At 62.2% G+C, this 21,651-nt stretch overlaps 2 protein-coding genes across 3 annotated transcripts; one reads left to right on the plus strand and one right to left on the minus strand.

The window, feature by feature from the left end:
- Positions 1-989: 989 nt before the first annotated feature.
- Positions 990-14,721, plus strand: ERN2 (endoplasmic reticulum to nucleus signaling 2). Of its 2 annotated transcripts, XM_064461299.1 has the most exons (22): positions 990-1,185; positions 3,845-3,962; positions 4,317-4,350; positions 4,989-5,061; positions 5,404-5,476; positions 5,639-5,761; positions 5,848-5,949; positions 6,242-6,503; positions 6,609-6,687; positions 6,777-6,927; positions 7,652-7,773; positions 7,961-8,137; positions 8,418-8,667; positions 8,937-9,027; positions 9,642-9,831; positions 10,607-10,706; positions 10,865-11,064; positions 11,793-11,940; positions 12,073-12,200; positions 12,456-12,579; positions 12,893-12,960; positions 13,034-14,721. In XM_064461299.1, the coding sequence occupies exons 1-22, from the start codon at positions 1,069-1,071 to the stop codon at positions 13,223-13,225; spliced, it is 2,922 nt and encodes a 973-aa protein (XP_064317369.1). In that variant the 5' UTR covers positions 990-1,068; the 3' UTR covers positions 13,226-14,721. The 2 variants fall into 2 exon arrangements, with proteins under 2 accessions (XP_064317369.1, XP_064317370.1); XM_064461300.1 differs by lacking the exons at positions 990-1,185; positions 4,317-4,350 and having other exon boundaries at positions 3,879-3,962.
- Positions 14,722-14,846: 125 nt separating this feature from the next.
- PLK1 (polo like kinase 1) lies at positions 14,847-20,507 on the minus strand. The gene is made up of 10 exons (XM_064461302.1): positions 19,969-20,507; positions 19,706-19,874; positions 19,457-19,601; positions 18,871-18,964; positions 18,099-18,318; positions 17,615-17,773; positions 17,324-17,401; positions 16,669-16,823; positions 16,027-16,209; positions 14,847-15,604 (listed from the first exon to the last, which is right to left on the minus strand). The coding sequence occupies exons 1-10, from the start codon at positions 20,353-20,355 to the stop codon at positions 15,398-15,400; spliced, it is 1,797 nt and encodes a 598-aa protein (XP_064317372.1). The 5' UTR covers positions 20,356-20,507; the 3' UTR covers positions 14,847-15,397.
- Between the last annotated feature and the right edge of the window lie 1,144 nt (positions 20,508-21,651).

Genomic DNA, 21,651 nt, shown 5'->3' on the forward strand with positions numbered 1-21,651 from the left:
TTCTCCCGGGGCAGGGATTTGGGCGTGCTGCTGCCGTACATCCCTTCGCACGACAAGGCTGTGAGCTGCGGGACAATCCCCCGGCCCCCTGTGCAGAACCAGGGTTTAACCTTGGTCTGAACTGCCGAAGTCCCTGTCGTGCCGAGCCCGCTCACCGTAAGCTGTACGCGTAGGCGGCTTGTGGCCGTGCCCCAAGTCCCACTTGGGTGCGAGAGCCCACGAAGGCAGGTGCTCAGGAGCAGCCCCTGTGCGGGGCCTTACAGCACCCACGGCTTCCTAATGCTGCTCGTCTTTGCTGCTGGCTTAGAAACTTCAAAAAAAGAAAGGGCTGAGATCGCTCAGAGTGTTATTACTGAAAGTTCAGAATGTCTGATATATCGTCCACCTATTGTGCATGAAGTGGCAGGTTCTGGCTCGGTTTAATATCAAACTGTGCCCGAACAGCAAGGGGCAATATAATAATCCAGGGGTCCTGCTCAAAATCCCTTTCAGCTCGGGTTTGTCTCCTCGGAAGGAGCTCTTTCACAAGCACCGGTGCCCTGCTCTTTCCTGACATGAATCTGAAGATAATTCAAGGTGGGTTGGTGTGTAGGGCATCCAGGAGGAGCCCTCCGCTTCCCTGCAGGCCCGGGGGCCGCAGCGGGGCTGGCAGGGCTGGGGTCGCGGCCGGGGTGTGGGTGAGTGGGTGCCCTTACGCCTCGTCCCACGTTACCAGCGGGAGGAATTTTTCCCAGAACGGTGCTAAAACCGCGGGGATGGGGATGGTGGGGATGGGGATGGTGGGGATGGGGATGGTGGGGAGGGTGTCGGGGTCCGCGGGAGCCCCGGGGTTCCGGCTCCCTGCGAAGGGCCGGGGAAAACGACGGGGGGGGGGGGGGGGGGGGGGCCGGGAGCGCCCTCCCGCTGCCCCATCGCCGCGCAAGGGGGGGGCCGGATCGGGCCGGGCGGGGGGAGGAAGCCGCCTCCCGGGCCCGCCCCGGCCCCAGCCCCGGCCCCGCTGACTCAGGGCGCGGCGATAAGCGCGGCCCGGCCCGGCCCTGCGCGCCGCGGCCCCGGTATGTCCGGGACATGGGCGGCCCCGCCGCGCCGCTGCGCCCGGGGCTGCTCCGGCGGCTGCTCCCGCTCCGGCTCCGGCTCCGGCTCCTGCTGCGGCTCCCGCTGCTGCTGCTCCCGCTCCCGGCGCAGGTACGGCCGCAGCCCGCGGGGGCCGAGCGGGCGCGCGTCCTGCGTGGGGGCACCGGCACGAGCCAGTGCGTGTCCCCTGGGCGCGACGGGGGGGGGGGGGGGCACGAGCGACCCCCCCGCACCACCCCCCTCGTGCTCGGGAGCGTGGGAGCATGCAGGCACTGCGCTCCGCTCCGCTCCGCGCGCGTGCGAGCGCGCGGCCCCCGCGCGTGCGAGCGCGCGGCCGCGCAGGCGGGAGCCTGGGGCAGCCTGCGAGCGTGGGGGCTGCGCATCCGCGCTGGGAGCGCCTGGGTGCGCAGGGCCCGGCGCCCGGAGAGCGTGGCTCGCGGGGCGGAGGGGCCGGGGTGGCTCTGCGGGCTCGGGGCGGTTGCGTGCGGGGTCCCGTGGCCGTACGTTAGCGGCGCCGGCGGGTGCGCGATGGAGGTCCCCGAGGGGCCACGCGCAGCGCCCGGGGCGGAGGTCGTTCTCTGCCCCTTCACCCCAGGGCCTGGCCGGGGCCGAGAGCGGAGCCCCCTTCCCCGGGAGCCCCCGGCCCCTTCCTGCCCGCAGAGCCGCTGCCTGGCGGGGGCTGCCCCTCGGAGCCGGATGGCGGCTTCCACCGCCGCTGGCCCTCCGAGCGGAGAGGGCGGCGTGCCAGGGTGGCTCTGGCAGATGCCAGCAGCGGGGCTCCGGCAAAGGAAGCAGCAGACACCGGTGCCATGTTTCGGCCGTCCCCCTCTGTCACTGGGGGAGCAAGCGCCCCCCCGAGCCCGCGGCTGAGCTCCAGCCTCAGCGGCATCGCTGCGGACTCCAGGTCCCGAGGAGCCTCGGGAAAGGACCGGTCCTGGGGACATCCCGTGGGAACAGCAGCCGCGCTTCTGGGCTGGGGCAGCCAGGGCTGGGAGCGGAGGGGAGGGCGGCTGCTCCCGGGCGCCCAGTGCTCCCAGTTCTGCCCGTGGTGGTGTGCGGGGAGCGGGCAGCCTGGCCTTTGTTCCGAAAAAACAGTAGTTGCAGAAGAGATGAGAGAAACTGCAGAACACTGGGGGGAGGTTAAAAACAGAGCCCAGGAGTGCAGAGCCTGCTGCAGCTCTGACAGCTGGGAGGGCTCGGCGGTCTCGGTGCTGTTTCCCTCGTGCAGGTGGCCACACCACAAGAGCTCTGTGTCTGCTGGCCTGGCTTGTTGTCCCTCGGAGCCGGCAGCGAGCCTGCCTACGTGGCCGCACCGTGCTGGAGAAGAGGCGGCGGGGAGCAGTTGCCCTCCTCTGCCTGCCCCGCCGTGTCCTCTGGACAAGGCGAGAGCTGGGAAACTCGTTCTGATTTCACTTAAAAATTAAACAAGAGGAAGGGCAAATAATAGACTTGAGCTCGAAGCAGAGGGGTGGTCGTGAGGTGTGTCGGGAGGGAGCCGGTGTGTGCTCCCGGCAGGAGGTACAGCCGCAGAACAGGTGACCTGGCGCCCGCCGGGGCTGCTGTGTTGTTAGAGCTGGAGGAATTTGGGTGACTCAATGTAGAAGGTGTCTCCCTGCCCCACGGTGCTGTGGCCGGTCTGTTACTGCCATCGGGTTCTGCTCTGCAGACGGACACGTGCTCGCGCGCAGGGCACCGTCTTGGCACAGGCTGTCGGCCAGTCCCTGCTCGTTAGCCTGGCCGGGACCCCAGGCCGGGCTCTCTGCCCAGCGCGGGCTCCCGGAGCTGGTGCAGCACAGGTGAGAGGCAGCGAGGGGGCTGCTGGGGGGCAGCGTGCGGGGGCCACGGGATGTGCTTTGGCTGCCCCCCACGAGTGACCGGGGCAGCACCTCGCTCGGTTGGCTTCTCCATCGCAGCCAGCGGGAGCCCGGGCGCTGCTCGGGCTCTCTGGCATCAGGGGCGGCCACGCCAGCCCTGCCTCTCCCTGGAGCCCTTTGGGTCCCCGTGCTGTTTGCTGATCCCTGTTTGTTGACGGGGTGAGGCTGGCGTGTGTGCCAGGCTGCGGCGGCTGAGCTGGCATTTGCTATATGGATGCTGTACACGGAAGCAGCAGCTCCTCTTCCCAGCATGAATTTGCAATTACTCCCTCAACGTCAGGGTAGCTGAAATTTGTAGCTTTGAAGGCATTAATTGCATTTCTGGCATGAAAAGTCACCCAACTCGTTTTTTTCTGGAAGGAGCCGGTGTCAGGCTGTTTGTGTCACCTTTAGAAAGGCAGCCGGGAGTCGTGGCTGGGAGCAGCTCATCCCCCCGAGCAGGAAGGCTGGCTCTGGGGGAGACGAGGGGAAAGGCTGCGCCAGCCCTCAGACTGCACCGGTGGGACATGACCGGTGCTGCAGGAGCTGGGGACCACATGCCAGCGGGGTGCCACTCACTGTGAGCACAGCAACCTTAGCGCCAGGGCTTAATGCCAGGGATTTATAAAGCACAGCATCTCCAAACAGCTGTTACTAGATGCAATTCTGCGGGTTTCCTGTGCAGGTGGAGCTGGAGGAACAAGCAGATTTAATATGTCGGTGCAAGGAAATAGATTATTGTCCCTCCCAGTCTTGCCTCACTGGGGACAAGAAGGGACCTTGGGGCTCTTCCCCGCAGCCTGCTGCTGCGGCGTGCTGGGTGCGGGGGGCTGCTGAGCTGCCTGGGGCAGCCCGGGCCATGGGGGCTCATCCCCAAGCCTGGCCCTGCTCTCTAAGGATGGTGTTTCTGTCCATAGTGCCTCAAAGGCAATGCCGTGACTGTCCCAGAAACACTGCTTTTCATATCCACTCTGGATGGAAACCTTCATGCAGTGAGTAAGAGCACAGGTGACATCAAGTGGACCCTGAAGGATGGTGAGTAGCATCCTGGGGGTGCTTCGTGCTGCCAGGCACCCTGGGCTTGTCGCTTATGGGGGGTCAGGGATGCACCCCCCAGCCTGGCTGTTGCTGGTCGTGCTCTGGGCCAGTTCCTCCAGCCCCGGGGGACGCTGCCAGCTGCAGCTCCAGCCCCAGGCACGGCTGTGCGCGGAAGAGAGCATGGGGGGGGGCCAGACCCCCGCTGCCGGTGGTGCCTATTCTGGGTCTGAAATGCAAATAGGCGGCGGACCTGGGCACGGCAGCTCGTGGCTGCACCTGGTAAACACTGCCACGTTGTCCCCGTGCGCAGGGAGAGGCCGCTGACGTCTGCGTTTCACTCTTTTTTTTCAGATCCTATTCTGCAGGTGCCGGTTTATGTGGCAGAGTGAGTGTCATCCCCCCGCGGTCAGAGGGCCCTTTGCAGGGCAGGCAGCCTGCGCGCTGTGCAGGAGCCTTTCGGAGGTGCACGGCCGCCCTGACGAACCAACAGATTCACAGCAAGAAAGGGCATCCCGGGAGAAATGAACCCCCCAGCCCACGCCATAGCGTTGCCTTAAAGCTACCCTTTGTGCTCACACCACATAGACGATGATGAGCAGGAGTAGCTGCTCCCTGCTCCTGAACTGTAGCCTTTCTACAGACAGCCTTTCTGGGCTCTCAGCACCACCATGCGCAAAAGTGTAGAAGTGAAATTGAGGAAAACCCACCTGAAAGTGCAGGAATTGAGGGAAATCCACCCGAAAGTGCAGGGCGAAGGCCGGAGAGCAGGGAGCTCCCCTGGGGCGGGCAGGGCACCGAGCCAGCACGGCTGGGAGGCGCAGGGCGGCCGTATGGAGTTACGGTGCTGACCCAGAGCCGGAGTTCATCTCCTACCAAACCCAGTGCTGGAGGTTTCCAGGAAAGGTCAAGCCCCGTGGCGCAAACTGCTGAGGGGTTTCTTCAGTGCAGCTCCTCTCCAGTCCTGAGCATGTGCCCAGGGCAGGGGACAGCTCACGTTTCATCCTCCTCTCTCTCCCTTTCCAGACCAGCGTTCCTTCCAGACCCCAATGACGGCAGCCTCTATATTCTGGGAGGAAAAAACAAAGAAGGCCTGATGGTCAGTGGGGCTGCGTTCATCCTGCCCACCCACACCTGGGGCTTCACCGGGCTGGGGACGGGGCAGACCTGCTGGACAGGGCGAGCCCCGGGCCTTTGGTTGCTCCAGCGTGTCCTTCGCACCTGGAAGATGTCAGCTGAGTGGGTGTGGGGCACGTACAGCGGGGACCCGTTCCTTCCCTGCCACTCCGTCCTGCTTTGGGGTTGAGCAGTGAAGGCGGGCGAGGAGGAGGGGACTGTCCCCGGGGACATCTCCTTCCCACCCTGCTCCTGCAGGCAGGAAGGCTGCTGCTCGGGGAGGCGTTTCTCTGGCCGCACATCCACGCTGCTCTCTGTGTTGCAGAAGCTGCCGTTCACCATCCCGGAGCTGGTCCAGTCCTCGCCATGCCGCAGTTCGGATGGCGTGCTCTACACCGGTACGCAGAGACCGGCCGCTCCGCCGGACCCGGGGCCAGGGAGGAGGAGAGGCTGAGCGGGAACCTCCCGGGAGCAAGTCCATGGAGAGGAGGCACGAGGAAGCCTTGGGGACGGACAGCAGGACTGCAGAGACTTACAAAAAAAAGTATTTTCATTCTCAGGGAAGAAGCAGGACACCTGGTTCATCGTGGACCCCAAGTCAGGAGAGAAGCAGACCACTCTCTCAACAGAGGCCTGGGATGGGCTGTGCCCGTCAAGTCCCCTGCTCTACATCGGCCGTACCCGTAAGCCAGTCCTGCTCCCCGTTCATCCGCCTAGTCCCAGGAACGGGGTGCTGGGCAGTGACCTGGTGCCCTGCTCTCCTCCCCAGAGTACGTCATCACCATGTACGACACCAAGTCGCGGGAGCTGCGCTGGAACGCCACCTTCTCCGACTACTCGGCACCGCTCTGCGAGGAGTCCTACCACTACAGTGAGTGGCCGCCGTGCACAGGGGAGCCCGGGGAGCCCGGGGAGCCAGCTCCTCTGCGCCGCTCGCGGCGGGACCCTGCCGGCGCGGGGACCCTGGGGAGGCACGGCCATGGCCAGCGGGTCTCGGCTGTGCCGACGGCTGGGGAAAACAGCCGCTGTGCCGGCCACGGCTCTCATGGGAGCAGAGCAGCAGGCGGCAGCCGCGGCTGGTGGCAGGACTGAGGGGGAGCAGAGGGGCACAAGGCCCCGTGGCCGTCACGGCTGCATCGCCCCCTCCCTCTGGCTCTGCCTAGAAATGGCACACTTCGCCTCGAGCGGAGACGGGCTGGTGGTGACGCTGGACAAGGAGAGCGGGGAGGTCCTGTGGGCGCAGAACTATGGCTCGCCCGTGGTCGGCATCTACGTGTGGCACCAGGACAGCCTCCGCCGCATCCCCCACATCAACCTGGCCATGGAGACCCTGCGCTACCTGACCTTCCACTCGCAGGGCACCCACCCCTTCAAGTGGAGCTACCAGTCCATGAAGGATTTCGCTGCCACCAAGACGCAGCTGCTGTACGTGGTTCCTGTGCTCTGGCAGCTGGTGGCATTTGTGTTGCCTCTGCTCGGCCGCCCTGATCCGTGACAGATGGAAGGCTGATGCTTGTCCCTGCCTTGCAGGCCAGCGCTCTACGTGGGGAAGTATGCGGCCAGCTTCTATGCCTTGACCTCCCTGGTCCACGGCAGCGTGGCTCTGGTGGTGAGTGTCCCTGCTGGCACCTTTCGGGGTGAGCCACGGCGGGTGCACGTCCCGGCTGCGTGGTGCTCCACGAGCTGTTGGACCCCCAGCCGCAGGGCATCACGCTGGCCAGGATCAACGGCCCCACCACGGATGACGTGACCATGAGAGAGTCGGGGGAGTGTGAGATCACGCCCAGCACCGATGTCAAGTACCCGCAGGGCAGCATCACCTCGCTCCACAACCAGTGGCTCCTAATAGGTGCGGACCTGCCAGGGGCGCGGGTCTCCCCTGCGTCCTTGCTCCTGGAGGGTGCCCCGGGGAGGGGCAGCCCGAGCTGCCGGTGTGTTTGGGGCAGCAGCCCAACCCGCTTTGCTCAGCGGGGCAAATGGGAGCTGTGACTCACCCTCGGGGACTGCAGTGACTCTGGCTTGGGGCTGGCTGCAGCCCATCCTTGTCCCCTCCCCAGGAGGGGCCGCCCACCGCCCCCACCCAGGGTGTGCAGGGACCTTTTGAAGCGGGGCTCACAATTACCCGTGCCGGTGGGTGTGCCGTGGCGCGCCGAGCCATGCGCGCAGGCACCGGGCTAATTGGCGTGCCGTGATTGCTGTCTCCGTGCGATGGCAGGAGACGCCACACTGCATCGGCCTGTTTGGAAATCAGGGTGGTGTCTCGAGGTGGTGGCAGGGGAGGCACAGAGGAGCAGGGTCAGGCCCCTGCTGCGTGCTGGGAGCAGGAGGCCTTGCCCTCTGCCTTCCTCTGCTGGCTGCTGCTGCTCCAGGTCCCCGTCCCTGGGGACGGAGCTGGCAGGTTATAGCTGTGACGTTTCTTGTGTGTTCCAAGAGAAGCAACACCCCTTCTCCAGGAAAGCTGGAGCCATCTGTCGAGCCCACGTCGGCGCTGCAGACACGGGGTGCAGAGATGAGGAACTGAACCTGTGAGCAGAGACCAGCTGATGGTTGTCTCTGTTTCCCTCCCACTGCAGGGCATCACGAGCCGCCTCCTGTGGTCCACACTACGATGCTACGAGCCTTCCCAGAGAACCTGAGGAAGACAACAGAAACCATCATCCCGAGGGCTCCTCCTGGCAGGACCGTATTCAATGATGTGAGTGATGGAGCTCTGCTGGGTCGCTGGGGGGAACCTTGGGCAGTGCTGGGTCTCACCGGAGGGGCTGGGTTGTCTGGGGCTGGGCAGCGGGTCCCCAGCGTGGTGGGGGTCCTGGTGCAAGGCTGTAGTGCCCAGCAGTCTGTCCCTCTGGTGTCACCCAGCCCCGGGCATGGATGTGTTGCAGTTTCTGGCCCCGAGCGGCCCGGAGGAGCCGGCTGTCCGCAGCGAGGGGCAGCTCCAGCCAGACCCTGCGCCGAGGGAGCAAGTGGAGGTCTACCCCGAGGCCGGCACCTGGGACCTGGTGATGGCTGGCGTCGGCACGGCCCTGCTCGGCGCGGGAGTCCTGTTCCTCCTGCTCACGGTGAGTGGTGGCCGGTGGAAGAGCCCACCGCCTGCCGCAGAAATGCCGCTTCTGAATGGCCGGGGACTCCCTTTTTCCTCCTTGTGGCACAAGCAGCAGTGTCGTGGCTGCCATGAGCCGCGCAGCTCCCGCGCTGTCTCGTACGTACTCACGGTAACGAGCCGCGGTGGCGCGCTGCCGGCTAGGCAAGGGGCAGAGACGCTGCCTGTGCCGAGCCCTGCCGATGCCCCGGCTCTGCTCTGGGCGCAGGAGCTGAGCGTCCCCTTGGTTTGTGTTCCAGAAAGTGCAGAAGCAGCACGCGGTGCAGCAGCAGCAGCTGGAGAAGCAGATTGAGCTCCTGCAGCAGCAGCGGGAGATGCTGCTCCCGGGCCGGGTCTCTGGGGAGGGTCTCCCTGCAGAGCCTGGGGAGCCGGGGCTGAGCCAGGGAAGCACGATGCAGCTCTCACAGAGCTCAGGCCCCTCGGCCTCCCTGGAGGATCTGGCTAATGGGATGGTGAGCTCGGATCCGGCTGTCCCGGCGGCTGATGAAGGTGTGTGCAGGTGGGAACGGGCAAGGGGCTCTCTGTCCGTAGGTGTTGTCACCCAAAGCAGGAGCAGAGATGCCCCACAGATGAGGGGGCTGCACCCCAGCTGTTGGGAGAGGAGGTGCAAAACCTGCTGCTGGATAAGCATGGGCTACAAAAGCAATTGCAAGAGTAGCAGGGCCCAAAGACGAGCCAGGTGGTTAAAGAACTGGATGTCCCTCATATAGCACTGAGGGTCATAGGTTGAAGGACGACTGTCTTCCCTTCCTCTGCAGATGCAGAACCAGACGTGATTGTAGTTGGGAAAATTTCTTTTAACCCCAAGGACGTTCTGGGCCACGGAGCTGGAGGAACCTTTGTCTTCAGGTACCAGCCCTGATTCTGCCCGGAGCCGCAAGTACAAGGCAGCTCCTTCCCTGGCTGGCTGGTGGTTCCCTGGTGGTTCCAGGGCATTGAGAATGGGTTGCCACCCTCCTCTTCTCGTGGTCCTCCTCAAACCCATCTGGAGAGATGGACTCATGGCCTTTGATAACCAGTTACTGGTATGCAGGGCGGGCCTCCACCTCACACCAGTGCCCTGTGCTCCCCTTCCCCTCCTGCCTGCCCCAGGCTGCCAGGCAGCTGGGCTGCGCCTGCTCCAGGCACCTCTCAGCAGTGGCAGGTCTACTCCCTCACACGGTTCCCCTGGCTCTGGCTGAGCCCCTTTCCCAGGCACTAAACCCAGCCTAAAGCAAAGGAGGTTATTTTCCTACAAAAAGGGGAACCTGAACCCCCAGTTTCCAGCTCCCTGCAGAGATTTCTGCCTGCCCAGGGCTTTGACAAGCCTTTGGGAGTCACTCCATGGTGACGCATGCTGAGGACCCAAAGGGGCGAGTTTCCAGCATCGGCCAGAGCTTGGCTGGGCTGTGCATCTGCAGCGCTGGGCTCTGCTCTGGCCGGGGAGGGCCCTGCACCGGCGCTGCCACTGGCTCTCCGCGCAGGGGACAGTTTGATGGCCGGAACGTGGCCGTGAAGCGCCTCCTGCCCGAGTGTTTCCATCTCGTGGACCGTGAGGTCCAGCTGCTCCGGGAGTCGGACGAGCACGCCCACGTCGTCCGCTACTTCTGCACCGAGAAGGACAAGCAGTTCCACTACATCGCCATCGAGCTCTGCTCCGCCACCCTGCAGGAGGTGAGCCCCCAGCCCGCCCCCTGCCCAGTCCTGGTGGCACGGGGCGGCCTGCATGGGGCTGCTGCTGGGGTCTGTCAGTCGATCGATCCTGGTTGTCCCCACCTCCGTGTTTGCAGGTTGGTCCCCAGGGACATGCATCAGGTTTTCTGTGCTGTTAGGGAGGTCCTGCAGTGCTCCCGTGGGAGCAGCGCCCTGTGCGTGCCCGAGGGACGGGTGGGCAGCCAGCAGCACCCAGCTTCAGAGCCCTCTTTGTTGTTCCTGCCTGCCCTGAGGTGTACAGCCCCGCTCCGAACCTGCCTCCCAGCAGTCCGAGGGACCAGGGGTCGGACCGGGCACGGGCAGGCTGCGAGGTGCTTTGGAGAGGCAGAGCAGCGGGCAGCAGCACTGCTCCTGTGCCAGCCAAGCCCCTGCCCTTGTTCTCCTGCCGATTTGCCCCCTCAGGAGGGAGCAGGGGAGCTCCGAGCCTCCGCATCAGCCAGGAAGAGACTTGGCATGGGGTAGGAGAAGCAATCTTTTACCACGCCATAAAGCAGGCATGTTGCTGAAGCTGTGGAGGTCCAAGGACACAAGTGAGGGCAGTTTGCTGCAGAGGGCATAGATGCCGACCGGTAGACTTGGAAATGGCAAGCCTTGGGCCCAAATGGTCTCCGCATGGGCTTTTCCCCTTCCACCTCTGTCAGCCTAGTGAGAAGTCTCTCCCCCAGCAAGCCTTGCCTTGGTTTGCCCCAGTAAATCAGGCCTCAGTTCACCTCTTGCTATTTCTGTGTGGTTCTAGTACGTGGAAAGCCCCAACTTCGATCGTCGTAGCCTGGACCCGGTGTCTCTGCTGCGTCAGACCATGTCCGGGCTGGCCCACCTCCACTCCCTCAGCATCGGTAAGGGGCAGCGCCCCAGCGCCACGCAGGGGCAGGAGGGCACGGTCCCCTCTTGGTCCCGTCCCCAGGCAGCAGCCGGCAGGGCAGCAGGCAGAGCCCTGTGCTGCTTCAGCCCCGCTGCCGCGTTGGTGGGTGATGCTGCGCACTCTGTCTTCCAGTCCATCGTGACCTGAAGCCCTGCAACATCCTCATCTCCGTCCCAAATCGCCACGGGCAGATCCGAGCTGTTATCTCTGACTTCGGCCTCTGCAAGAAGCTTCAGGGGGGACGACAGAGCTTCAGCCTCCGCTCCGGCATCCCTGGCACCGAGGGCTGGATCGCGCCCGAGGTGCTGCAGGAGGCCCCGAAGGAGAACCCTGTCAGTGAGCTGTGGATGCCTCCCCTTGCCTAGGGTCCTCCCCGAGCTGGTTGTGGCAGAGCCCCCCGTGCCGGCAGCAGCCCCACAGCCTGCTGCTGAAATGCACAATTAAGCCAAAAGCTTTGAGAGCCCAGTCCAGCCCAGATGCAGAGCACTGGTGCTCCTCGCCAGGACCACCCTAGTCAGCAGCTGCCCCGCTCTCCTGCCCTGGCGGGGCAGTGCCTGCTCTGTTCAGCACAGGGTGTCTCATCTGGCTACAGTCCTTGGAAATTCAGGGTGGGGAGGTCGGAAGGGGCTGTGGCTCACTGCACAGGCTACGCTTCTGCTCATCTGTTTAGCCCAGGGAATTCTGTTGCCGCTGGAAGCCAGTTGCCGTACTGGTCCCTGGCGGGGCACGTGCTGGTGCTGGCAGCATGCTCCACATAGCCTCGTACCGGGGTCAGGTTGCACAGCTGGGTGAGACACCAGCAGCCCTGGCACGTCCATGAAGTCCTGACATCTGTCTGTGCCTCTGAAAACCTCGTCCCTGATAAGGACCTGATGCGATGGGTGCTTCACTTGACTCCAGCAAGCGGGGCGGGCAGGAGCCCTGGTGCAATGCGTTTTCCAGCAGCACTGTAGGAAGTGATCAAGCATTCACATAAAAGACTGGAAAAGTGGGGGGGGGGGGGCAAAGCTTCCCTCACCCTTTGCTGCGAGGGTCCCACCTCCCCCTTTGTGTTTTGCAGACGTGCGCTGTGGACATCTTCTCAGCCGGCTGTGTCTTCTACTACGTGGTGTCAGGAGGGCAGCACCCGTTTGGGGACAGCTTGCGGCGACAGGCCAACATCTTGTCAGGCTCTTACCAGCTGAGCTGCCTGCAGGAAGAAGCTCACGGTGAGACCCTTCCCCACAGCTGTGGCCCTGCAGGGAAGCCCTGAGCCGAGCAGCGCAGCTCCCGGTCCTTCTCGGGGCGAGGGGGTTAGTTCTCCGTGGTGGTGGTCTCCATTCTGTCATTTCACCTACCAGACAAGCTTGTTGCGCGAGAGCTGATTGCAGCAATGATCAGTCCTGAGCCCCAGCGCCGGCCCTCAGCCCCCATGGTCCTTGTGCACCCCTTTTTCTGGAGTCAGGAGAAGCAGCTGCAGTTCTTCCAGGTGAGCATGTGCCGTCCCACCAGGCAGCGAATGTAGGTGTGCTCTGAAAAACAGGTGCTGGAAACAGCTGTATTTAAGTCAACGTGCTCATTGTGAGCTACTTTTGCAATGGGTCGGGGGGTCCCTGGGTTTGGGGTCAGGGCCAAACGCTTGTCATCCCCTCCTCAATGCTGGCTCTGTTCCCTGGTGCTGGATGGGGTGGTGTGGGGCGAGGGCAGTGCCATACGCACCCCGTCCCTGCTCTTGGGCATGCAGGACGTCAGTGACCGCGTCGAGAAGGAGCCTACCGAGGGGCCCATCGTCTCTGCACTGGAGGCAGGGGGGCGGTCGGTGGTGAGGACCAACTGGAGGATGCACATCTCCCTCCCGCTGCAGACAGGTGAGCCCGCAGGGGTCCAGGCTTGCTGCTACAGCCCGAGCCTGGTGTGGCCCCCACGCAGAGTTGGGCAGGGAGTGGGGCTCCCAGGTCCGGACCCCTTTACTGGGCAGGAGGCAGCTGCTCGTGCCCAGGAGCCAAAAGCCAGGGTGGGAGGGCAGAGCAGAGCGGTGCCCGGGTTTGCCGCAGGCTGCGGTGCTCCCTGTGCGCACCCCGGGGCTCGGGGTGGTGCTGGCAGTGCCAGGGGCTGGGGCAGCCCTGCGCCCCTTGCTCCGCCACGTCCCCCCTTGCTCAGCCTCTCTCCTGCTCTCCCCAGACCTGCGGAAGTTCCGCACCTACAAGGGGGGCTCGGTGCGTGACCTCCTGCGGGCCATGAGGAACAAGGTACGTGCCCCCCGGCTCCCCTGCACCCCTGCTGCCCACCTGCCCCCCGCTCACCTCGCCCTCTCTCCTGCAGAAGCATCACTACCACGAGCTGCCAGCCGACGTCCGGGCAGCCCTGGGCTCCATCCCCGACGGCTTCGTGCAGTACTTCACCTCCCGCTTCCCCCGCCTGCTGCTGCACACGCACGGGGCCATGAGGGTCTGTGCCCACGAGCGGCTCTTCCACTCATACTACTGCCAGGGGCCCGGAGGCGACGGCGAGTGAGCAGGACACGCGTCGGGATGGCACCCGCGGCGCGAGGCTGCTGCGGCCGCTCCTCCCTGCCCGTACCTGCAGCCCCGTCTTGCAGCAGCTTGGAGCAGCCCCGAGGGTTCTCTGGCGTCCTTCTCCCCCTCCCCAGGGCAAGGCGGGACCCCAGGACCGGCTGGTTGCCCGTGTGGGGGTTACAAGCAGCATGGGCCAGAAGAGATGGGCATAGGGTGGCACTGGACGCTCACCTGGCATATCCTGAGCCCAAGATGGACCACCTGGGCACCCACCTTTGCAAATGTCACAGTCAGACTCAAGGGCCTGAAGGTGTTTGTGTCAGAGAACCAAAAAAAAAACCACCAAACCTCTGTGGTGGACATAGCATTTGCGAAGAAAGAAGAAAAAGGTCCTGCATTTTCCTGAGGGCGGGCGCTGCAGCTGGGCTGGGGCCAGGTCCCAACGGGGCACTCACCGGGGATCCGTGCGCTGTGTCCTAGCCCTGGGAAAGCTGCTCTTTGAGCATCCAACACAGCTTTGGCCGGGAGCGATACACCAGTCTTGACACTGGAGCTGATCCTTCAGCGCCGCTGAGGGACAGCAGGTCGGCTTTCAGCAGCCACGCCGGGGCTCGGACCAGCTCTTTGCATCAGGGCTGCTGAGGGCAAGGCGCCACCGACCCCAGAAGGAGGCATGAGGCCTCCAGCACCACCCCAGTAATGAAGTTTTTGATCTCAGCTGGGCTGAGAAAAAGTTTGGTGTTTTTAATCACTTTTGGTCCCCAGCAGCCTCTTGTTCTGCCAAGTGAGAGCCCTCCACGCCAGCCCTGGGCCCGGGAGCGCCGAGCAGTTCCCGCAGTAGCATGGCTGTTCAGGAGCTGCCTCAGGGTACGAAGGCAGGGACCTCCCTTCTCCCCAGGGATCCCTTCCCCCTGAACACACACCTGCAGCTCCCGCAGCCGCTCCTGCCACCCCAGGGCAGGCGTGCCACACGTGGTCTATTTTACAGCATCCCGGGGCAGGTATTTCACAGGAGGCAGCCTCCGCGTGCAGCACGCCCTGGGGCTGGGGGCAGCCTGGGAGCCCCTCGGCAAGGCTGCCTCTGGAACAGCAATAATTTTGTACAGTCTGATTCCTCTCTGTGCTGGGGCGTGGGATTATTGTTAAACAGGTAACAAGGGGTTTGTATCTGGGTTGTTTTCAGAATAGTGTATGGCCTAGAGCATTTTATACAAAATGTTATAAAAAATAAAAACTAAAAAGCTTGTCCAGCTTAAAAATAGACTGGCCTGAGAGCACCAGTAGGTGCTGGCAGTCAGCAACGGTGGGAGAGAAGCCAACATAGCTTACTGGGCTCCTGCTCAAGTCTGCTACAGTAGGTGACTTTTCTCAGTCTTGTAGTCGGATTTTTGAACACCTTTTACGTAGTAAAGAGCCAGTCAGGTGGGAAATGAGAAGGTAGGGCTGTTAGCCTCTGCGTTAGATACCCCCGAGCTCTCCTCTCCTGCAGCACAGCTGGGCAGATGAGCACAATCAAGCAGACAGCATGAGCTCCTGAAGAGGACAGCTCTTGCTTGGCAAGCAGAGGCAAGGTGCTGCTCCCTCCCTCACAGCAAGCCAAAGGGAACCACGACAGCGTGGACGCTGCAGCAAACAATCTTTAATCAAGTTATGCAATATACAAAAGTTCAGGTTTTCATGTAGATTAATTTCAGTATTAAAAGGCTGATTTCTCAGTCTGAGCCTGGGCATGTTAAATATCTTACCTGAATGTCTACAAGAGGAAACAAAAGCCTAGAGCACCAGTGCAGACATGTACAAATAACTTACATGATAGTTCTGCTCTCCTTGTGCTTTGTTCTCTCAAGAGAAGGCCCAGGAGCCTCAAACAAGAGTGTTGTTTTTTTGAATCAGCCTCTTGGCTTTGGGAAGTTAGAAGAAAATACTAGGTATGCAATTAAAAATAGACTTTCTATTAAGTATGGGGAGCAAGAAACCTTTGGGTACCAGTCAGAGTAAACAACACCGTTCCCACAGCATCAGGGGCTTCCTTGTGGCAACGAGGCCGTAGCCAGGAGTGGGAGCCCAGCTGTGCCATGGGAGGTTACGGTGCGAGCAGGGATGCTACTAGACCTCCCCATGCACGGCTGGGGCAGTTTGGCACAGATGTTGAGTCCATCGAGGACAAGGTCTAAGCAGAGGGTTTCACACGGGCAGAGCCAGACTTTGAACTGAGGAGCTTCTCCACCATGGTGCGAGCGTAGCGGAGCCGGCTGGCCAGCTCCTTGCAGCATCCGTGTTCCTCGATGAGGCTCAGCTTGTACGTGCGGAAGTCCCGTTTCTCATCTATGTATGTGACAGCAGCCATGAGAGGGCACAAGATGACTTTGGTGTGGTCCTGTGGGGAGGGAACACACCATCACACTGAGCACTCTCTCCTCGGGGACTGCGTTTTCTCAGGATGAACCATCTCAGCTGCACCCAGAAGCATGCTGACAAAGCACCGTGCTGCACCATTCGTTCGTAGGTTGCAGCAAAGGGGAACAAATCCACCTGGTCAGCCAGCTCAAGACCGCTGCACCCAAGACTAGCAGGAGGGAGACTGCTGCACAAAGGACACAGCCCCTTCCCAAGCTACGAGTGTGGGGGTGGCTTGTGTACGAGCAAGGGGAACAAGGAGCCTCCCAGCGCTCGGTTCACTGGGCAAGGTTTCGGCTCGCGTTATTCCCTCCCGCTGCCTTTGCGTACAGCACTGCGTGTGGCAGGGCTCTTTCAGCAGCGGGAGCTACAGCCCTGGAAAGCACAGAGCAGCAGCCTCACCTGGAAGAAGTTGATCTGCACGGTGCCGTTGCTGAGGTGCAGGATGATGGCGCTGCGGGTCCGGAACCACGTGCAGAGGTAGGGTAAACGGGCCAGCTCGTCCCCTTCCCGTGGCGTGATGTTAGCACCCGCCTTCAGCAGGTGCTCGCTCATGTAGTTCCGGAAATATTTCAATAGTGTTATCTGCAGTGAGGAAAGGCTGTGAGCAGGCAGGCTGAGGATGACCCCTGCTATTTGCTAGGGGCTGCTATCACAGCCCCAGAGCCTTCTTTACATCTTTCAGAGCTGGAGGTGTCACTGCGCAAACTTGTGCAAATTCTCATACTCAGAGTTAACTCTGTGATACTTGAGATTCACTTTGCTGAACACTCCAGTACATTCAAGTCTTGTGAGTGCTTAATTATGTGAAGCTGCTCATAAATAAGCCTCAGATAGCAACTAGAAATAAACAGTTTGAGCTTCTAGTATCTGTCCTTGGGGCCATATTTTACCAGCCAAGAGGAAGCCTGCAGAATGCCAGCGACCCCAGGTCACAGACGAGCCTCTCTGGGACCCACCCTGCTAACAAAACCCAGCGAGGCTGGCAGAAGCCTCAGCAGGAGCAGCCACCCCCCAGCGAGGGCTCCTGTCCCCAGGACTGACCTTCTTGTTCAAGGAAGAGGGGTAGGATCTCACAGTGAAGTAGGACTCGGTGCTGTTTTGCTCGATGTACTGCAAGCTGTCCCCATCGTTGTACATAATAAGACGAGTGGAGTCGTTGAAGAGAACTCCAACACTGTTGTCACACAGCTGGTAGCCTAGTTCAAAAGGGAGCCCATCAGGCCTTCAAATACACGGGACCACCAGCTGTGTTTAACACTAAGGCCGAAGGTTGTGTCGTCCAGGGGTTCCCCGACAGCCACCCCACCAAATCCCCACCAAGTCCAAAGATTCTCCTCTTTGCAGAGGTCTGGGTGGCACTTTTCCTCCTCTGCACTTGCCATCCTTGTTGCATCACTTGCTGCAGAAGCAACTTTAGCTGCCGCAGTGGGTACATGCCATGCGCTCACTGCAGAGCGAGGCCAGCCATCTTATGCAGCAAGTAGCCATTTTCCACCTTAAAGTGGCCAGGGCTGCTGTTCAGCAACCACTACTCTGGATTCACTGGGTATTTGGTAACGTTCCCAGTGGTGGTCTTGGACACACACACTGGCATACTGTGATTCAAGAGCCAGGCCCATGCGATGCCCAAATCAAAGCTTCCCCCAGCCTCCTCGGAAACTAGCAAAGGCTGAAGTATTGCCCCCATGTTATTTACCTAGACCATATTTATCCGAGTAGTCCACCCATTTGCTAACCCAGAAGATGGGAATGCAGGCTGGGTCTTCAGCTTCTTCTGCAGAAAGGAAAGGAGTTTGTTAGAAGACACTTCACAGCATCCTGTGCACCCCCAGCAAGCAAGCAAGGCCAAAAGGAAGGCAAGTAGCTACTACATCGCTTCTCAGCCTTCCAGTCTGAAACTGAGGTCAGCTGGTCTCTCAGCATCAGAGTGATGGAGAAGCAAGCTACCCGGGAAGGCCAGTGCCGGTCGGGTTGTGCCCAGACTCACCTTGTCTCACTGCCACTCTCTCGGAGGGCTTGGCCGAGTTGACTGCAGTCAGCTGCTGTAACATGTCAGTTAAGTGACAGTCAACAGCATCTCCCAGCTCCCGCAGCCTAGCTACATCTTCCTTTTCAGGCAAGTTCTCTAGTGCAGGGCTGTCTGGTCCTGGGCCAGGAAAGAGAAGAGCGGAGCCATGACCAGGGAGCAGGTTTCTAAAGCCACCAAATGTACATTCTGCCCTAGCTATAAGAATCACATCATATACCATATAGCTAAAGCTAGGGCTGGTACTTCCTCCCTGCTTTGGTTCTGGGCGAAGAGCGAGGAGGCCTCTCCCCCACTCACAGAGTGCTCCAGGCTTTCATAAGAACCGGGAGAAGAGGCGAGGCAGTGCCACATTCCCCACTGACGGTTCTGGATGTTGCCGGAGGCCAGGCAGGCTCTCACCCAGCGCTGCAGCCCAGCCGCGCCTCCACACGCTTGCGCCTACCTTTGTTGAGTGCAGTCAGGGGCTTTCGCCCGTTCAGTTCAAGTCCGCTGGGAGCAATCGAAAATCTAGGTGCAATGGTGAGACAGCTGGTGGGCAAGCGGCTGGGGATGTATCCCGACGTGAAGAACTCGTCATTCAGCAACTCGTCGATAGTTGGGCGCGTGGCGGGGTCGGACCTCAGCATCTTCTGGATGAGGTTAGCAGCTACAGGGTTGATGTGCTAAAGTGAGACAGGTAGAGTTTAGAGACAAGGATCAGGAGACAACGTGCACTAATGGCAAATGCACTGGATACACAACATGGGGGAAGTCCTGCTCGGAGCAGAGCTCCTGTGCTGCGTCAGGCAAGCAGGATGCAAGCCTGAGGGAACAGACAGCTCTCGTGCCTGCCCAATTCTGCTAGCAGCATGCAAAACCTGAAGTCAACTGGCTTTAGCAAGACTGAATCAACAGCAGTGGGATGAGCTGGGGACCTGGCTCAGACCTTGTGGACTTTGAGCATGTCCATTTAACCCCACGTGCCAACTGCCCAGCTTGGATTTTTGCTGGATTACGGGGGGCAGGAAGAGCTGCTGGCTCCCCAAGAGGAAGCTGGCCCTATGGGTTCACTCCACCACCAACTGAAACCCCCCCTTCCTGGCACTCCGCAACAAGAGCGGTTTCACCGTTATGTGAGAGCCCGTTAATTAAGTGCCAGAAGCAGGACAGTGCAGCAGAGGGCTGACCAAGAACGGCCGCGAGGTGAAGGGATCCACCCATGGGAAGCACCATACCTTGGGAATGGTATACTCGTTCTTCTTGATGCGGATGTATGTTTCTTTTAGACAAGAAGTTTCAAAAGGTGGTTTCCCCACCAGCAGAGTGTACCTGCGTGTTTAGAGATAAAAGGGTGTCGGTTTTGCAAAATGGACTCTGAAACTTGTGTGCAGAAATGACTCTGTCCTAAGCACACGCTGGGGCTTTCCTGGCAGGGGGTCTGCATTTGGCATTAGCCATGCAGCAGCACAGACGGCTATGTGTACTGTGCCTGGTTCCTGCCCCCTGAAAAGGGAAGCTGAGATCTAGTACCCTCTGGGGAGAGTTCCAGATAGGAAGTGCAGGCTTTTGGGAAATGCCTCGAAACAGCCATGCTGTGTAGCAGATCAGCCTGCAGACCCACATGCACCAGTGTGTGCGGAGCATGGCGGGGTCGTGTGCTGGCTGGCAGCAGGGCTCAGCCAGGGCAGGCGCTCTGGAGACAGCACGCCCAAAGCTTCGGCTCACATGGAAACCCAGAGGGTCCAGCAGGGCCTGGATGGGAGGGACCGCCGGCCCCATATCCAGCACACAGCATGGCCACACAGAGGTGTTTCGACTCACATGATGCAGCCGATGGACCAGATGTCCACCTCAAAGCTGTGCCCCTTCTTGCCCAGCACCTCCGGGGCGATGTAGTTGGGGGTCCCACACAGCGTCTTCTTGCGCTCGCCATCGTACTCCACTTTGGTGGCCAGGCCAAAGTCACCTGGGAGAGACAGGGAGTGTCTGGAGATGCCCCGGAGGGCTGGTCCCCAGGGCTGGGGTCCCTGCCGTGGGGGGCTGGCGGGGCGTCACGTCACGGACACCTACCGATCTTCACCTCCATGTCGTCGCTGAGGAAGAGGTTGCCCAGCTTGAGGTCCCGGTGGATGACGCGGTGGCTGTGCAGGTACTGGCAGCCCAGGATGGTCTGGCGCAGGTAGTACCGCACCTCGGGCTCGCTCAGCGCCTTCCGCCGCTTGTGCAGCTCCAGCAGCGACTGGGGGGGACAGTCAGCACCGGGGGACACCGGCACCCCCCCCCCCCACACCCGGCGGGTCCCGCCGCCCCCCACCCCGACCCCGGCCCCTCACCCTGCGGCGACAGAGCTCCAGCACGACGTAGACGAAGTCGGCGTCCTCGAAGAAGCCCTGGAAGCCGACGACGTGGCGGTGGGACAGGCTGCGGTGGATGGCGATCTCCATGGACATCTTCTCCTTCTGGTGCGGCTTCACCAGCAGCGACTTGGGCACCACCTTGCCCGCGAACACCTCCCGGCTCTCCGCCTCAGCCAGCTCGTAGCACCTCGCGAAGCCGCCTTTCCCCAGGAACCGCCCGCGCACGAAGCTGCGCCGGGTCCGCGGGTCCACCAGCACCTTCGGTACCTCCTTCCCGCCCGCCGCCGCCGCCGCTGCCGCCGCCGCCCGGGCCGGCTCTACCGGGACCACCTGCCGGGCCGCCTTCCCGGGCGCCGCGCTCATGGTGGGCCGTGCCGCTGGGGGAGCTGGGGGAGCCGGGGGAGCCGGAGCGGGGCCGCGGGAGGCCGGAGCGGGCAGGGACCGGCAGGCGCTGCCCGATTCAAACGCAGCCGCGGAGCGTTACGTGACCGCGGCCGCTCCCCATTGGCCGAGAGGATTTAAAATCCACGCCGCCCGCCGCGGGGCACCATGGGAGCGCCCCGCCCGCCGCGCTTAAAGAGACAGGCGCCGCAGCCGGGCGGGCAGGCGGCGCCACGCCCCCACGCGGGGCGGGGCGCGGCGCGTGCTCCGGCGGCCGTTGGTCGCGGCCACGCGGGGATCGCCCCACCCCTCCGTGGGGCAGGGAAGCGGTAGCGGGACACGCGTGGGGTGCCCGGGCCCCACGGCAAGGGCCGCCCCCTCCTCCGCGGGTGGGGGTTCCCGGCACCAGCGCCCGCAGGCCGCGGCGAGGGCCGGGACTGCCCAGCACGGGGGCGCCGGGCGTCTTGTGACGGGCCGTTTCGTGTGGGAGTTTCTGCCTGGCGGGGGCGTTTCTGTCAAAAACACGGCCACGAGACCGTTCGTTCCCCCGCAGCTTTTTGTGATGCGTTTTTGTGTCACTTCCAAACCCAGACCCGCCTCGTTTCCACAACAGACGCCCACGTTCACCCGGGAACCGGCTCCTTCAGCCGATAGCTTATCCTGTAGACACCGGCCCGGTCCCGGTGCCCCTCGGTCACCCAGGGTGACATTTTGGCGTGGCCATATAATTCCACTCTCCTCTCCCCACTCGCCCCACAGAGCCGCTCCCGCAGGCCGACGCCGCTCGCTGGGAGAAGCAACTTCACCGTACCTCCTCACCTCTTCGTCCCACCTCACCGCCTGCCCACGTGGACAAACGCCAGCGACAAATAACCAAGAAGAGCCCAAAAACCAGCTGCAGCACCGCAGCCCGCCTTCTCCCTCCAGGCACGCGCATCCCGCCCTGCTGAAACCGCGATGAGGATGGTGATGGCCCCCGCGCGCTTCCGCCCCATCAAGGAAGGCGGCTGCTCTCAGCCCCGGCTCATGCAGAACAGGCGGCCCTGGCCAGCGTATTCCGTGCTTCTGTGGCGTGCCGGGCCTGTGGGCACTGCAGGTGACACCCGCCAGCCTTTAGCTACGGACACAGCCGTGGGTCGCCGCGGGGTGGCTTGGGACCAAGCCACGAGCCCTGCAGCTGGCAGTTAAACTGCTCTTCCACCAGTGGAGCCAGATCGTCTTGGGAAATTCCGTTCCACGCAAAGCGGACGCGGGCTCCACTATGCCAGTGACTTTGTA

This window comes from Phalacrocorax carbo, chromosome 10 (genome assembly GCF_963921805.1).
Source record: "Phalacrocorax carbo chromosome 10, bPhaCar2.1, whole genome shotgun sequence".
NCBI lineage: Eukaryota > Metazoa > Chordata > Aves > Suliformes > Phalacrocoracidae > Phalacrocorax > Phalacrocorax carbo.

What these genes read in the sequence shown, in the direction of transcription:
- ERN2 (XM_064461299.1), top strand. Translation starts at nt 1,069, where the DNA reads ATGGGCGGCCCCGCCGCGCCGCTGCGCCCGGGGCTGCTCCGGCGGCTG. An exon ending in CCTGCAGGAAGAAGCTCACG is followed by an intron (nt 11,941 to 12,072) that starts GTGAGACCCTTC and finishes TTCACCTACCAG; the next exon opens with ACAAGCTTGTTGCGCGAGAG. An exon ending in CTCCCTCCCGCTGCAGACAG is followed by an intron (nt 12,580 to 12,892) that starts GTGAGCCCGCAG and finishes TGCTCTCCCCAG; the next exon opens with ACCTGCGGAAGTTCCGCACC.
- PLK1 (XM_064461302.1), bottom strand. Translation starts at nt 20,355, where the DNA reads ATGAGCGCGGCGCCCGGGAAGGCGGCCCGGCAGGTGGTCCCGGTAGAG. An exon ending in CCTGACTGCACTCAACAAAG is followed by an intron (nt 17,774 to 18,098) that starts GTAGGCGCAAGC and finishes TTCCTGGCCCAG; the next exon opens with GACCAGACAGCCCTGCACTA. An exon ending in GAGAGTGGCAGTGAGACAAG is followed by an intron (nt 17,402 to 17,614) that starts GTGAGTCTGGGC and finishes TCCTTTCTGCAG; the next exon opens with AAGAAGCTGAAGACCCAGCC.